This window comes from Eumetopias jubatus, unplaced genomic scaffold, assembly GCF_037043125.1.
Source record: "Eumetopias jubatus isolate StellerSeaLion01/CBP00866 unplaced genomic scaffold, mEumJub1_p1.0 scaffold_10, whole genome shotgun sequence".
NCBI classification, from domain to species: Eukaryota; Metazoa; Chordata; class Mammalia; order Carnivora; family Otariidae; genus Eumetopias; species Eumetopias jubatus.
The window spans coordinates 81,540,216-81,552,292 of record NW_028274816.1 but is presented as its reverse complement, the minus strand read 5'-3'; the positions used below and the strand labels follow the sequence as shown (position 1 = coordinate 81,552,292).

General features: G+C 54.5%; 1 protein-coding gene across 18 annotated transcripts in view; it reads right to left on the bottom strand.

The window, feature by feature from the left end:
* CCDC57 (coiled-coil domain containing 57) overlaps window positions 1-12,077 on the bottom strand; it is a 99,151-nt gene that overhangs the window by 82,956 nt on the left and 4,118 nt on the right. For 16 of the 18 annotated variants that reach the window (XM_028112342.2, XM_028112349.2, XM_028112347.2 and 13 more), the window contains exons 2-5: window positions 7,568-7,659; window positions 6,593-6,827; window positions 5,923-6,336; window positions 3,332-3,440 (exon numbers count right to left, since the gene is read on the bottom strand). In XM_028112342.2, the coding sequence (XP_027968143.1) occupies window positions 3,332-3,440; window positions 5,923-6,329 (516 nt within the window). In that variant the 5' untranslated portion in view covers window positions 6,330-6,336; window positions 6,593-6,827; window positions 7,568-7,659. Of the gene's footprint in view, window positions 1-3,271; window positions 3,441-5,922; window positions 6,337-6,592; window positions 6,828-7,567; window positions 7,660-12,077 lie in introns of those variants that run through there. The other 2 variants (XM_028112341.2, XM_028112356.2) reach the window with 2 other exon arrangements.

Below are 12,077 nucleotides of genomic sequence, written 5' to 3'. Positions count from 1 at the left end.
CTGGCTGCAGGGCACCCACTCTCCTGCTGGGCCCCTCATGGGCCCTCACCTCCCATCCTCCCGCTGAAGGCTCCGCTCAGGCCCTTCTGTCTACACCTGCCCTTTGACGATGCCCCAGACTCCCAGCCCTGTACTCTGTGACCTCCCCACCCTGACCTCCAGCGTGCCAGGAGCCACCTCCCACACGGCCTGACAGCACTGGTGCTGTACCCAGGGCTGCTGCCGGTGAGCCCCACGTGGCTGCCTGCCCCTCAGCCGCCCGGACCCTGAACGCCTGCCCTGGGAGCTCTAAGCATGCCAGTACCCACCACTCCCTCCACGCCCCTGACCACCTGCAGGCTTCTGCTCACGACTTCCCTTCCCGACCACCCTGCCTCACGGTGTCATGCCGGTGACACCCTTGGGGGGCTCCACTAGAGACCGTGCTGTTCAGTGTCCACTGTGACCCACGGAGGCCCAGCTCGCTCCCAGAGCAGACAGGTCCAGGTGCTCACACCCTAACTCCAGGGCCTGGGAGGACGCCCAGCACATGGTTCACATTAAAAAAATATGCGTTAAATGAATGAAGAAATAAATTAATCATTCCACTTCTACTTCAGTGGCTTCCAATCCTATGTTGCTAACCAACACAGAAGAAAGCATCCCTTAACCCCACAGCCTACAACTCGCAGGTAGACTAAGACTCAAACAGACCAACTCTGTTCCCATCACCTTATATTTCATTTTTCAAGAGAAAAGTCACTATCACCATTGAATCAATTCTACTTCTGACAAGTCAATAATGGACACAAGATCTTCAGAAACAAGAGACAGGAAACCAGCCCCAAGGAGACCATGAAGCCAGTGAGCACATAGGAGCCTAGTTCAGTCACTGAAAGAATAAGATGTGGGCAGCAGAGTAGGGTTCAAGCAAAGGCACACTGCACCCTGAGAACCGGCACGGGCTCACACTGTTCCAGAACCACACTGGACAGGTGCCACCCACTTTTCCAGCAGCCACCTTGGGTAGACCAGCAAAGCTGGGGATTTTAAACATCAAGTTTCCTTCTTTCCAGAGGTAGGGCTGCTACGAAAACCAGTGTCCCCCATGGCTGTGAGGGGTCCCCGACGGACGCAGGGGCTCGAAGCTGGAACCAGCCCGAGTCACAGTAGAGGCTGAGTGTGGACAGCCTGGGAAGCCCTGCAGAGGCCCGGCCCGGCCACCACAATTCCCCGGGGGTCACTGCTACCTCCGAGTGTCACTGAGACCCTGCCTGCCCAGGGCCCTCTGATGCTCCTGTGGGAGTGTCCCTGGTGCTACCTGAGGAAACCTCATCACTACCCAGTAAGTCGCAACGGGTCTTGTCTTCACCCTGCTGCTCAGGCCCTGGCTTAGTGCCCTACCAACTTGAGCTGTTTCCAAAAGGCCAACCTGCCTGTAACGGACACAGTTCACTGGTCCTGGAAAACTCCAGAAGTCCTCTGCAGATTTCAAGAGCTCTAAGGGTGCTCTGGGTGATGGCAGCACTGCAGAGAACGAATGTGGAGCTTCCACAGGGGAAGGAAAGGGCTATCAGCGGGGCCTCGGCCTCCTCCTCTGTGGTCAGAAGACAGTCATGTCCACTGGTGCCTTTCCACCTGGACTGGCGCGATGCCTCTCAGGAGACACTGTCCTGTCTCGGGGCTGACACAGCACCTCAGGGCAGCAGCCCGGGCAGTCAGGCCCCCGTCCTCCAGCAGGACAGGTCTGTCCGTCACTGCTGCCCCAGCACCTGGATCAGAGCCATCATGGCCAGGCACACCATCCACATCTACCCCACGGTATGGTCACCAAGAAACTGGGAACGAGCCCAGGGTTCAGTGGCTACAAGAACAGGCAGAAACAAGACACAGTATAGGCCGACCTCTGGATCCAGCTCTTTGTCCCATCTCATGAACAGGAGTCTACAGCTAAGATGTGAAGAGTAGGGAAGGGGTTCAGGACAGGCCCCCCAGAACGTGCCACCTTGGCACAAGGACTGTTCTGAGCCGAAGGCACTTGAGACCGTGCAGCCTCAAGAGAAACTTTTGTCCCTTTCTTACCACACGGAACAGTCTAAATTGCGCACCTTTCCCAGTCTAAGGGTCATGAGCAGAGAAAAATTTTATCTGAGTAACCGATCTGTGTGGTAGGGCAAACATCTTTTTTTTCAAACACCTTATACACACACACACACACACACACACACACACACACACACGTTTTTTTAAATAACGTCTATGTCCAGCGTGGGGCTCGAACTCATGACCCCGAGATCAAGAGTCACACGCTCTACCGACAGAGCCAGCCAGGCGCCCCTGGCAGGACAAACATCTACCTACCAAACACCGGCTCTTCTCACTGCCCGGTGAGGTGCACTCCTTCCCTCTGAAGTCCCAGACCCCCAGCCCCTTCTCCTTAGTTCAGAACGACATACAGACCTCATTCTGCCTGACTCTGGGATTTCCATGTCTGTGTGGACTCCCCAAACATACACCTATTAAATTTGATGTTCTCCTGTTCATCTATCTCACGTCGATTTGATTCTCAGTCCAGCCAGAAGGACCTTTGAGGGGATGGGAGTTCTTGCTCCCCGACAACGGCAATCCCAGGCCAGGGTAACAGTGGCTGAGTTTACACATCGGACTCCAATCCCACCTCTGCCATTTACTAAGGGGATCTTGGGCAGGTTACTTAATGTTTCTGGGCTCAGCCCCCCACCTGTAAAGCTCAGATCAAAACCGTGTCTCTGTAGCGAGGATCACAGAGAGCTTCATGAGGCAGTTTCCATAAACACTGCTATTGCTATGATGGCACGAGCTCACGCTCGAAGGCGACAAGGGGACCCGGCGACCCCAGTATCTGCACTCACAGAAGTGTAGGCTGAGGCTCAGTGTCATGGAGGGAAACTCTGGTGACAGGGCCAGGCTAAGCGGCACCTGTCAGCTGACACATCTATATTGACACTTAGGATTACCTACGGTTTTCTTGAAAGAAACACAGTTACCACAATTTGAGTTCCCAACTGTTTGCTACAGTAAGTAACCCAAATTCTGACTTTTTAATCCTTTTTTTTCTGAAATAAATAAGGGAGAAAACATGTATCCATTTGTGAGGAGAGAGAACACGGAGGGAGTTCCTAGAGACCGAGGTTTGGATGCCCACCATATCCCTCCAGGCCACCCCAGATGGAAATCTGCTCCAGTAACTCAACCTTGATCCCATGGATACCACACAGCTAACAAAAAAGCTGTCTTCTCCTCAACAACTTACTTTCAAAGTGGGCGGGCAGGACAGGCACCTGAGGAGGGGCTACGCGCTGGAGTGCCCTACCTGCCTCTGCAGAGCAAGTTCGCCATCGAGCTCCTCGAGCTTTCTCTCCAGCTTCCATTTCAGGTTTTCGTACTGTTCCCGCTGCTGGTCCATCTCGCTGTTCTTGTCACTATGTAAACACGGCAGTATTAAGACAAGTCAGACACCTGCAGGGTCTGCTCTCGGGTGGCTTCAGTGGAACCTGCTAGGCCACACAGGTGCCTGCCTACAGAGGGAGCCTGAAATGGATCCAGAGTCTCACAAGGTAATTCCCAAAATGCCCAGGACACAAGCCCAAGTCACACCGAGCACAGGAAGGTCCCCACCTGAATGGGAAAAGACAGCACACACTAACCCCAAGATGACACAGACGTTGAGATTTTGTAACAAGGGTTTTTAAAGCAGCCATTATTTAAAACGCTTCAGCAAGCAATGTAGTGCACTCTTAAATAAAAAATCAGAAACTCGGCAAAGACAAACTTACAAAGAATCAAACAAATTGAGAACCAGGAAGTATGACAACCAAACAGAAGACTCACTGTGGTGGGCTCAACAGCAGAATGAACATGACAAAATGACAGAGCAAAGAATCCATGAACTCGAAACCAGAACAACAGAAACTACCCCAGCAAATAACAGAGAGAAACAGACTGAAAAACATGAGCACAGCCTCAGGGAGCCGTGGGACGGTCACCCTGAGCCCGAGCGCAGGAGGACAAAGAGGAGGGCTGACATGTACTCGAAGAAATAACGGCTGAAAAGGTCTCAAGTTAGGGAAAAAAAGGGGAGGTACAAATGACATGAGGAGACACTTTACAAGAATGGTGTAGAACACTTTAAGGATACTTTGGGGCGCCTGGGTGGCTCAGTCGTTAAGCATCTGCCTTCGGCTCAGGTCATGATCCCAGGGTCCTGGGATCGAGCCCCGCATCGGGCTCCCTGCTCAGCGGGAAGCCTGCTTCTCCCTCTCCCACTCCCCCTGCTTGTGTTCCCTCTCTCGCTGTGTCTCTGTCAGTCAAATAAATAAATAAAATCTTTAAAAAAAAAAAAAACACTTTAAGGATGCTTTAAACTCTCTCAAATACAGTTGTGAGAAAGAAAATCAGTAATTCCACAGAGGCAAGCTGACCCACGTGTCCCAGTTTTAAGAGTACCTGCTTCTGATCCTCCAGGTGCATCACAGTGTGATTTTTAACAATGGAGTTGGGGAACAGTCACAATGCCAATATCCACCCTGCAGGGGAAGGTCACAGATCCCCGTCCCTGCTCCAGGCGATGCTGACCTTGGTTAAGCTCTGTATCTGTCTTCCCGGCCCCTGGGGAGGCGGCATGGGCTGTGAACACTGCCAGCCGTACTGCTTGCAGGAATGACAGGCTCCCTGGCACATGGCGTCGGGACTGGGAGCACCTGCACAGGGGCCATGAACACCTTGGGCTCCCAGGCCTCCCTGAGGACAGCGACGCTTGGGACCCTGGGAGCTATGCCTATGTGTTGTTATGGGAGATGCTAGCCGGCAGGTTGGAGGCCCATAAGCCAAGGTGGTCCTGCGCCCACTGAGGTAGGTCTCCTCTGCTCACGCCCAGCCTGCCACGGAAAGTCTCCTGCTGCTGAGGAGTACAGCGCCAACAGGCCCAGCAAACGCAAAATGGGACCAGGTAGCCATTTAAAAGGATGTGGCAGAACCCAGTGCATGACACGAAGAAAAGCCACCCAGGTAGATGGGAAACTGCCACAAGCAGGCTGTGGGCCGCGTGTATGGGACGTGTCTATGTGGGCATGAAGGGGAGCTCTCCCAGGGAGATCACAACAGACTCCTTGGGCAGCTCTTCCTTTTCACCTCATCATCCTCAGGAAAAAACAATTTTCTAGAACAAGAATATCGTCACTGTTGTGATTTTCTACAAGTACTTTGAAGGGCATGTGTGACAACACGAAACACTATTCAGGATCCCGTTTTAAGTTAAAACAGAACCCACAGGATGCTGCCAGCCGCTCTGATATCTGTGCCTGCGCATGCGTATGCACACGCGTGTGCACGCACATACCAGTGAGATGCACCCTGTCAATGTGACCTCAGAGACATACACCCTGGGTGCCTGGGGGGCTCAGTCGTTGGGCGTCTGCCTTCGGCTCAGGTCATGGTCCCAGGGTCCTGGGATTGAGCCCCGCGTCGGGCTCCCTGCTCCGCGGGAAGTCTGCTCTGCCCTCTCCCACTCCCCCTGCTTGTGTTCCCTCTCTCGCTGTGTCTCTTTCTGTCAGATAAATAAATAAAATCTTTAAAAAAACAAACACACACCCTGAAATCAGGGGAAGGACGGCAGATTTTTGTCCACTCTCTCTTCTCACTGAGGAGGAGAGTGCGTGGGACGCGAGAGCGGCTTTCCGGGGACCCGCCAACAGGACCCTTTGACCCGAGCTGCAGGCTCTTAGTCAACCTGCCTCAAGTGAGCTCACTGTGCTTGGGAATTAATACCTGTTTTGCATCATTAAAACAATCATGGGCTCGAATATCTTTTATTGAAATGATACAGATTTGTAATTCATGGAGAAAACTCGGAACCTTGAAACCAATGTCCGGTGCCCTCACTGCGCGGCCCAAGGGGCACCTCACCTGTGGACGCGCTCCAGCTCCAGCCGGTGCTCCTGCAGCTTCAGTTGGTGCTGCCGCTGCAGGTCCTCCCGGCGCCGGGCCTCGCTGGCGAGCGCCTGCCTCAGCCGGGCCGCCTCCACCCTGAGCTCGCTCACCTCCGCCTGCCGCGCCTCCTCCAGCCCTCGGGCCTGGGCGAAGGCGGCGTCGTAGCGCTCCAGCTCACGGTCCCGCTCCTCCAGCACCTGCAGGTTGTGGACGAAGTCCTCCTGCAGGCGCCGCAGCGCCCCCTGCACCTGGTGCAGCTGGCTGTACGCGTCCTGCAGCGCGGTCTCCCTTGGCTGGCAGCAGGGGGCCTGCGGGGCTCCGCTCTCGTCCTCCTTGCGAGGCAGCGGCGGGCCCAGGGCCTGCTCTGAGGGCGGCCGCAGCATCAGATACCTGCAGCAGGAAGGAGGTAGGCAGTGGGCCCAGGGTTAGGGGCTCTAGCCGTCCTTCTCAGTAACCGGCCCAGATCCCCGTCTATGGCATTGCTGTCACCCAGTGGGAGCACACTCTGGGCCAGTTAGCAGCTGTGTGGTCACACGTTCGGAAGAGCTACAGGTGGCCCCCGCCGGGGCCCAGACCTTGAGGGCTCTGCTAGCCTAGCCTCACCCTGCAGCATAGAAAGGGAAGATAGGAAACACCGTTTGCTCACCAACAAGAGCTAGGTCCTTCAAAACAGGCTCACGGAGGGCTCTCCCGCTTTGCAGATGAGAAAACGGGGCCGCTAAGGAGCTGAGCAAGCGCTGGGGCCCGCCAGCCTCTGAGAGCCAACGCCCCCTCAGCCCCACACTCTGCTCCTGCAGCGGTGTGGGGCTCCTGGAGATCCAGCACTCAGGAGGACGTTCCTTGGCTCTTTTATTTCCAACCCATCACGGACTGATAATTTTCTAAAACAATAAAAATAAAGTACTCAAGGAAAATATAATTAAAAAACAAAGATATATAATGCACAAGACCAATTTTAATTATTAGATCCAAGAGCATAAAGCCACTTTGTCAAACTGCTAACAAGTGTCTAAACACCTCTTGCTCTGGCAGTCTGCCAAGCATGGGCCGCATGAGTATGTGTTGGGGGGCTAGCAAGGGCCACTAGGTGTGCTAGAGACCACGTGGACTGTCGACGTCCCATCGCCCGCAGAGAAGGGGTGGATTCTGACATGGAAAACCAAGTGGTGCTCGGGGTCCTGACCTACACAAACAGGCCCACAGCCACACAGCAAGCCCAGAAGGTAGGCAGGCTGGGCCCAAGGGCCACAGTCATCCTGGGGGCAGATGCACCAGGGGCAGAGACAGCCCTTCTCTGAGAGCACCTCCCCAGAAGGGCCGGGGGCACCTGCCAGTGACATTTGAGTATCATCACTGTCATCCCAAAGAATCTAAAATGTCTGATTCATGTAAAGCGGGTCTTTTTTTTTTTTTTTTTGCCCGATGCAGGGCTCAATCCCAGGACCCTGACATCATGACCTGAGCTGAAACCAAGAGTTGGTTATTCAACTGACTGAGCCACCCAGGCACCCCTGAGGTGGGTCTTTTTTAAGAGGAGAAAATCCCAGGGTGCCATAATCAAATCTGTTACTATAACATTTTGGTAATAAAATGAAAAAAAAAAACAAAACAATGAACTCACAGGTGCAGGTAGCATGCTATGCGAGGGGCAAGTCTTTTTCGAACACCACACAGGTCTCTGGCCCAATGAGTAGAGTTTGGTAGTAATTCTCGCTACGAGTAAAAAAACAAAAGAAGAAAGAAAAGAAGGGGGAAAAAAAGTAAAAGAGAAACTGTCAAAATGGTCTGGGCTGGTATTTGGAGAATCCCAAAATATTGTCAGGACCCCAGAAATAATAATGAGCATTTCACAGAAGACACGTGCTGTGCTTGGAGCTGCCCTGGGGAACGACAGAAACACGTTAGCTCTGGGCTCAGCAGAACAGTGCTTAGAACTCGGACAGTAGGGGCATCTGGGTGGCTTGGTCTGTTAGGCGTCTGCCTTCGGCTCGGGTCATGATCCTGGGGTCCTGGTATCGAGGCCCATGTCAGGGTCCCTGCTCAGTGGGGAGCCTGCTCTGATCTCGCCCTCTGCCTCTCCCCCTGCTTATGCTCAATAAATAAATAAATAAATAAATAAATAAATAAATAAATAATCTTGGAACACAGACAGTCAAAGAGGAAAACACGGCTTGATAAATGTCAGGATTGGGCAATCAAGGCCACGTAACTGTGGAGCGTCAGACAACGCATCCAACCGGAGGCTTGCCGGAGGACAAAGCACCAAGCACAGGATTGAGCGCAGCACCCACCACCTTCGTCAGGAAAAAGTAAGGCTATTTCTCAGGTGAAGCCAATATTTTCTCGGCATTGGCACTTGGATCTGAATGAATTCCTTATGCAGGTCTTTCTAGAGGAGCAATGAATCACGCAGGGCAGGGCCTGGCCAACTCCTGCTGTAAGGGGCAGTGGGTAATTACTCAGGGCTTTGTGGGCCACAGGGTTGTCACGACTCTTCAACTCCGTGCAAAGCAGCCACAGAGTGTGCAAACTGCGGGCTGGGTCCGGCCCACAGGCCTGCTTTGCCAAGCCCTCCATCTCTGTGCAGAGAACCTTTATCACTGGGTAACAGCTGCTGTCATTTCTTAATGGCTGCCCCCTGCAGCCCCGAACCCTCAGGGCTCATGTCCAGCCGGTCTTGGGGCGACCTGGCGCTGGAGAGGAGCAGCGGAGCACAGAGGGAATGCCCGTGCCAAGACCCAGAGGGAGAGGCTGAAGCAGCAGGAGGGTCTGCAGAGGGCTGGGGAGGCCGCAGGACCCTGCCATGGGTAGTGCAGTAAGAAAGACATCACGGCCTTGGTCCCCAGCTCCTGGCACAAGGCCCCCAAAAGCCTCCCAACTTCCTGAGCGACGGGGGCAGCTTTAGTAGTTCTCCCCAGGTTCTGAAGCAATTCCAGGTGAGAGGTTATCTCCTGTTTCTCGTATCAAACCTGTCAACCACACCTGAGTTTATGAGGTGACTCTGGAAAGCCCCAGATAACCACGGGATGGAGCCGGTTGCCAGGGGAGCCAACCTTGGGATTACAGGGTTTCCCTTTCGACTCCGCCTGCCGGCTTCCACTGTGAGGCTGGCTCAGTCAGTCATGCCTATGTGATGAAGTCTCCACAGACACCCTCAGCCAAGGGGTTCAGAGAGCTTCCGGGTGGGTGAACACATTGGAGGTGCCCCGAGACAGCGTGGAAGCGCTGCACCTCTTCCCCACCCCTCGCCCCGGGCCTCTCTTCCATCTGGCTGTCCCTCAGTTAATATCCTTTTATAACAAACTGGCGATCTGGAAAATAAAATGTTTCTCTCAGTTCTGTGAGTTGCTCCAGCAAATGGAACCCGAGGAGGGGGTCGTGGAACTTCTGATGTATAGCGGGTCGTCAGGAGCACAGGTGACAACCTGGACTTGCAACTGGCGTCTGGGTGGGGTCAGTCTTGTGGGGCTGAGCCCTTAACCTGTGGGGCCTGTGCTAACCCGGAATCCGGTTCAATCGTAGAGAATGCTTGGTGGAGGAAAAGCCCCCTCATGCCCGTTGGAGGCGGAGCAGAGCTGAGCGTGAGCACAGAGGGAGGGAGGCCTGGGAAGCAGGGGCCTAACCGCTAGGGGCAGAGCTCCAGCGCCCTGAGCACCGCATCCTCCCAGGGGCCAGTCCTGCCCGGGGCAGCCCCTGGGCTCCTCCCTGCAGGGGTCCAGAGGTGGGCAGCGCTCCTCCACAGCGGACTGGACTGTGGGCAGAGCCAACGTGCCTCTCGGCCTCGCCCAGCACCCGCGTCAACCCCTGCTCAGCTGCAACCTGCTTGCTGTTTTGAGTTACAAACCACCTGAGCCCAGCACCCCACGCTCCTGCCCCCCAGTTTCCCTGGCTCCTTCAAAGGCACCCCTCAATCCAGCTGCCCAAGCTAAACACGTGGGGTTAGCCTTGATTTCCAGCTGTCTCTCACCCCCGCACACCTCAGCTGCCATCATCCCTGACCTCACTGCAAGAGCCCCTGAAGTGCCCTTCTGCTGTGCACTCACTCTGAGGGCTGCCAAAGGGATCGTATAAAAAACAAAAAAGAAAAAAAGCCTTAACTCCCTAGGGCTAGGGAGTTCCCATTTCACAACATCTGCAACCATCATCCTGTTCTGTCAGGGCTGGAATACGCCCTGGAGCCCACAGGGCCCACCACCTGCCGTCGGGTGAGGCGCCGCCACGGGGCATGGCACCCTGTTCGCCGAGGTGCCTGGCCCACCCCGGCCATGGTTTCTCTCAATCCAAAATACCCAAGCACCCCACACTCCAATCGCCAGCCCTCATCCCTCCAGATCCACAGTCACAGAATCTTCAGACATGTTAGTGGATGTATAAATGAATCACGGAAAAACTGGAGACGTTTACTTTTAAAAGTTTTTAATTCAATAAAAAAAGGAAGTCACTGGCTTCAAATTCAGTCAGTAGCCAAATATTTCCCCCAAGTAGACAGCTGAGATGTGCAGAGGCCACCTTAGACTCTGTTCTGAGCCGCAGTCCCCAGCACACAGAAGGTGATGACAAATGTTTGCCTCACGCAGGAGCAAACCCCTCCTGTTATATCTCAAGGGCCACATCACTGTCACCAGAAAAAAGTGATGCTGGTGATAAAAAATTCCGACACAGTAGGCTTTCTTAAGGTCATTCCTTTGTTCATTTAACAAGTATTTATTTAGCACTTATTAGGTGCCAGGGACTGTTTTACCTACTGGAGACAGGTAAGGTCCCTGCACCAATGGACTATCATCCTGGGGCAAGACAGACGCACGAACGAAAATGGGCAGAAGAGGTAACTCTCCACATCAACAGAGTGGAAGGGCCGTGGGCTGCTCTGGACAGAGGTCAGGAAAGCCTCCGCTCACCAGGAAGAGCAGGAAGGGGCTCTGCTTGGCCTTCAGGAGGCTAACAGGTCCTGCTTGGGCCACGGTCCCTGCGCTGGCTGCAGGGCTCCCAGGACCACTGGGAACCCAGGGTTATGGCAGGCCACGCAGGCCACAAAGCCCACGGAAAGCCCTGGGGTGGAACTGGTGACCTCCACGGTTGGGGGTTTGCCCACACTAACTACCCAAAACACCCAACGCACACGCCCCCACACACCAACTAGCAGGGGGGCTGTAGGAGCCGGGAGCTGGTGTGTGGCCCAGGAGCTCTGGGGTCAGGCAGTCTGGTCAACCAAAACCTATGCACACACAGGCCCCCCACACGCCTGTGCCCCCTCCCAGGGGAAGCAGCAGGATTTAAGCAAACACACACCACTACACAACACCCCCACCACTGTGACTGCTGGTGACTCAGACTGTCCCCAGAAGTGCCCATGAGTCATCACCATGGTCCTTCCCAGAGAATACACCAAGGTCTGCCAGGTCAACGGGCCTCCCCTCCTCCGGAGACTGCTCACCAGCGCCCTGTCCTGTGCCAGGCACCCTGACACCAGCTCTGCCGCTTTAATGCACCGGCCACACAGCCACCCACAGGGGTTGCTCCTGCGGTACAGACGGCGGACCACATCATACCATGCCTGTACGGTATCTGGAGACGGCTCTGGCCATTTTCAAGACAAAGTTCAGCCTCTTTGGCAGAGTATTCGGCGAGCCCCAGGACAGCTCCCTCTGGAGAGCCAGCAGCTTGGACCCGCCGTGCAGGGGCACACACCCACTGCCCAGTGGCCCTCCCCCTCCCTCGTCACAGAACAGCCTGTGCCCTGCTGCTGCGTAATCCCACCAAAGGATGATCCTAAAAGCCCTGAGGCTGACATTAATCCGCTCTAAATGTCAAAGATTCACAGTCCAGACCCAACCTGTCAGCTAGCGGATGTCCCCAGCAAGCACCCAGTTTTCAGGAGGGAGGGACCACGTGAAACTTCTGGGGCAACTATAGAAATCCCCCCTGAGGGGAGAGACGCACAGCTACCATGGCTTTGCTCATGGAGTTGAGTGTTTTAGGAGAGCCGGCAGGGTCAGTAGGGGATGGAAAAGAGCCATGCTAGGCCATGCCATCACTCTTTCTCATTGGTCAAACACTGAACTTTCTAACCCTTATTTCAAACCTGTCAGGTCTGAAAAGCACCTGGAAATCCCCAGGTGTTAGGAAGATGG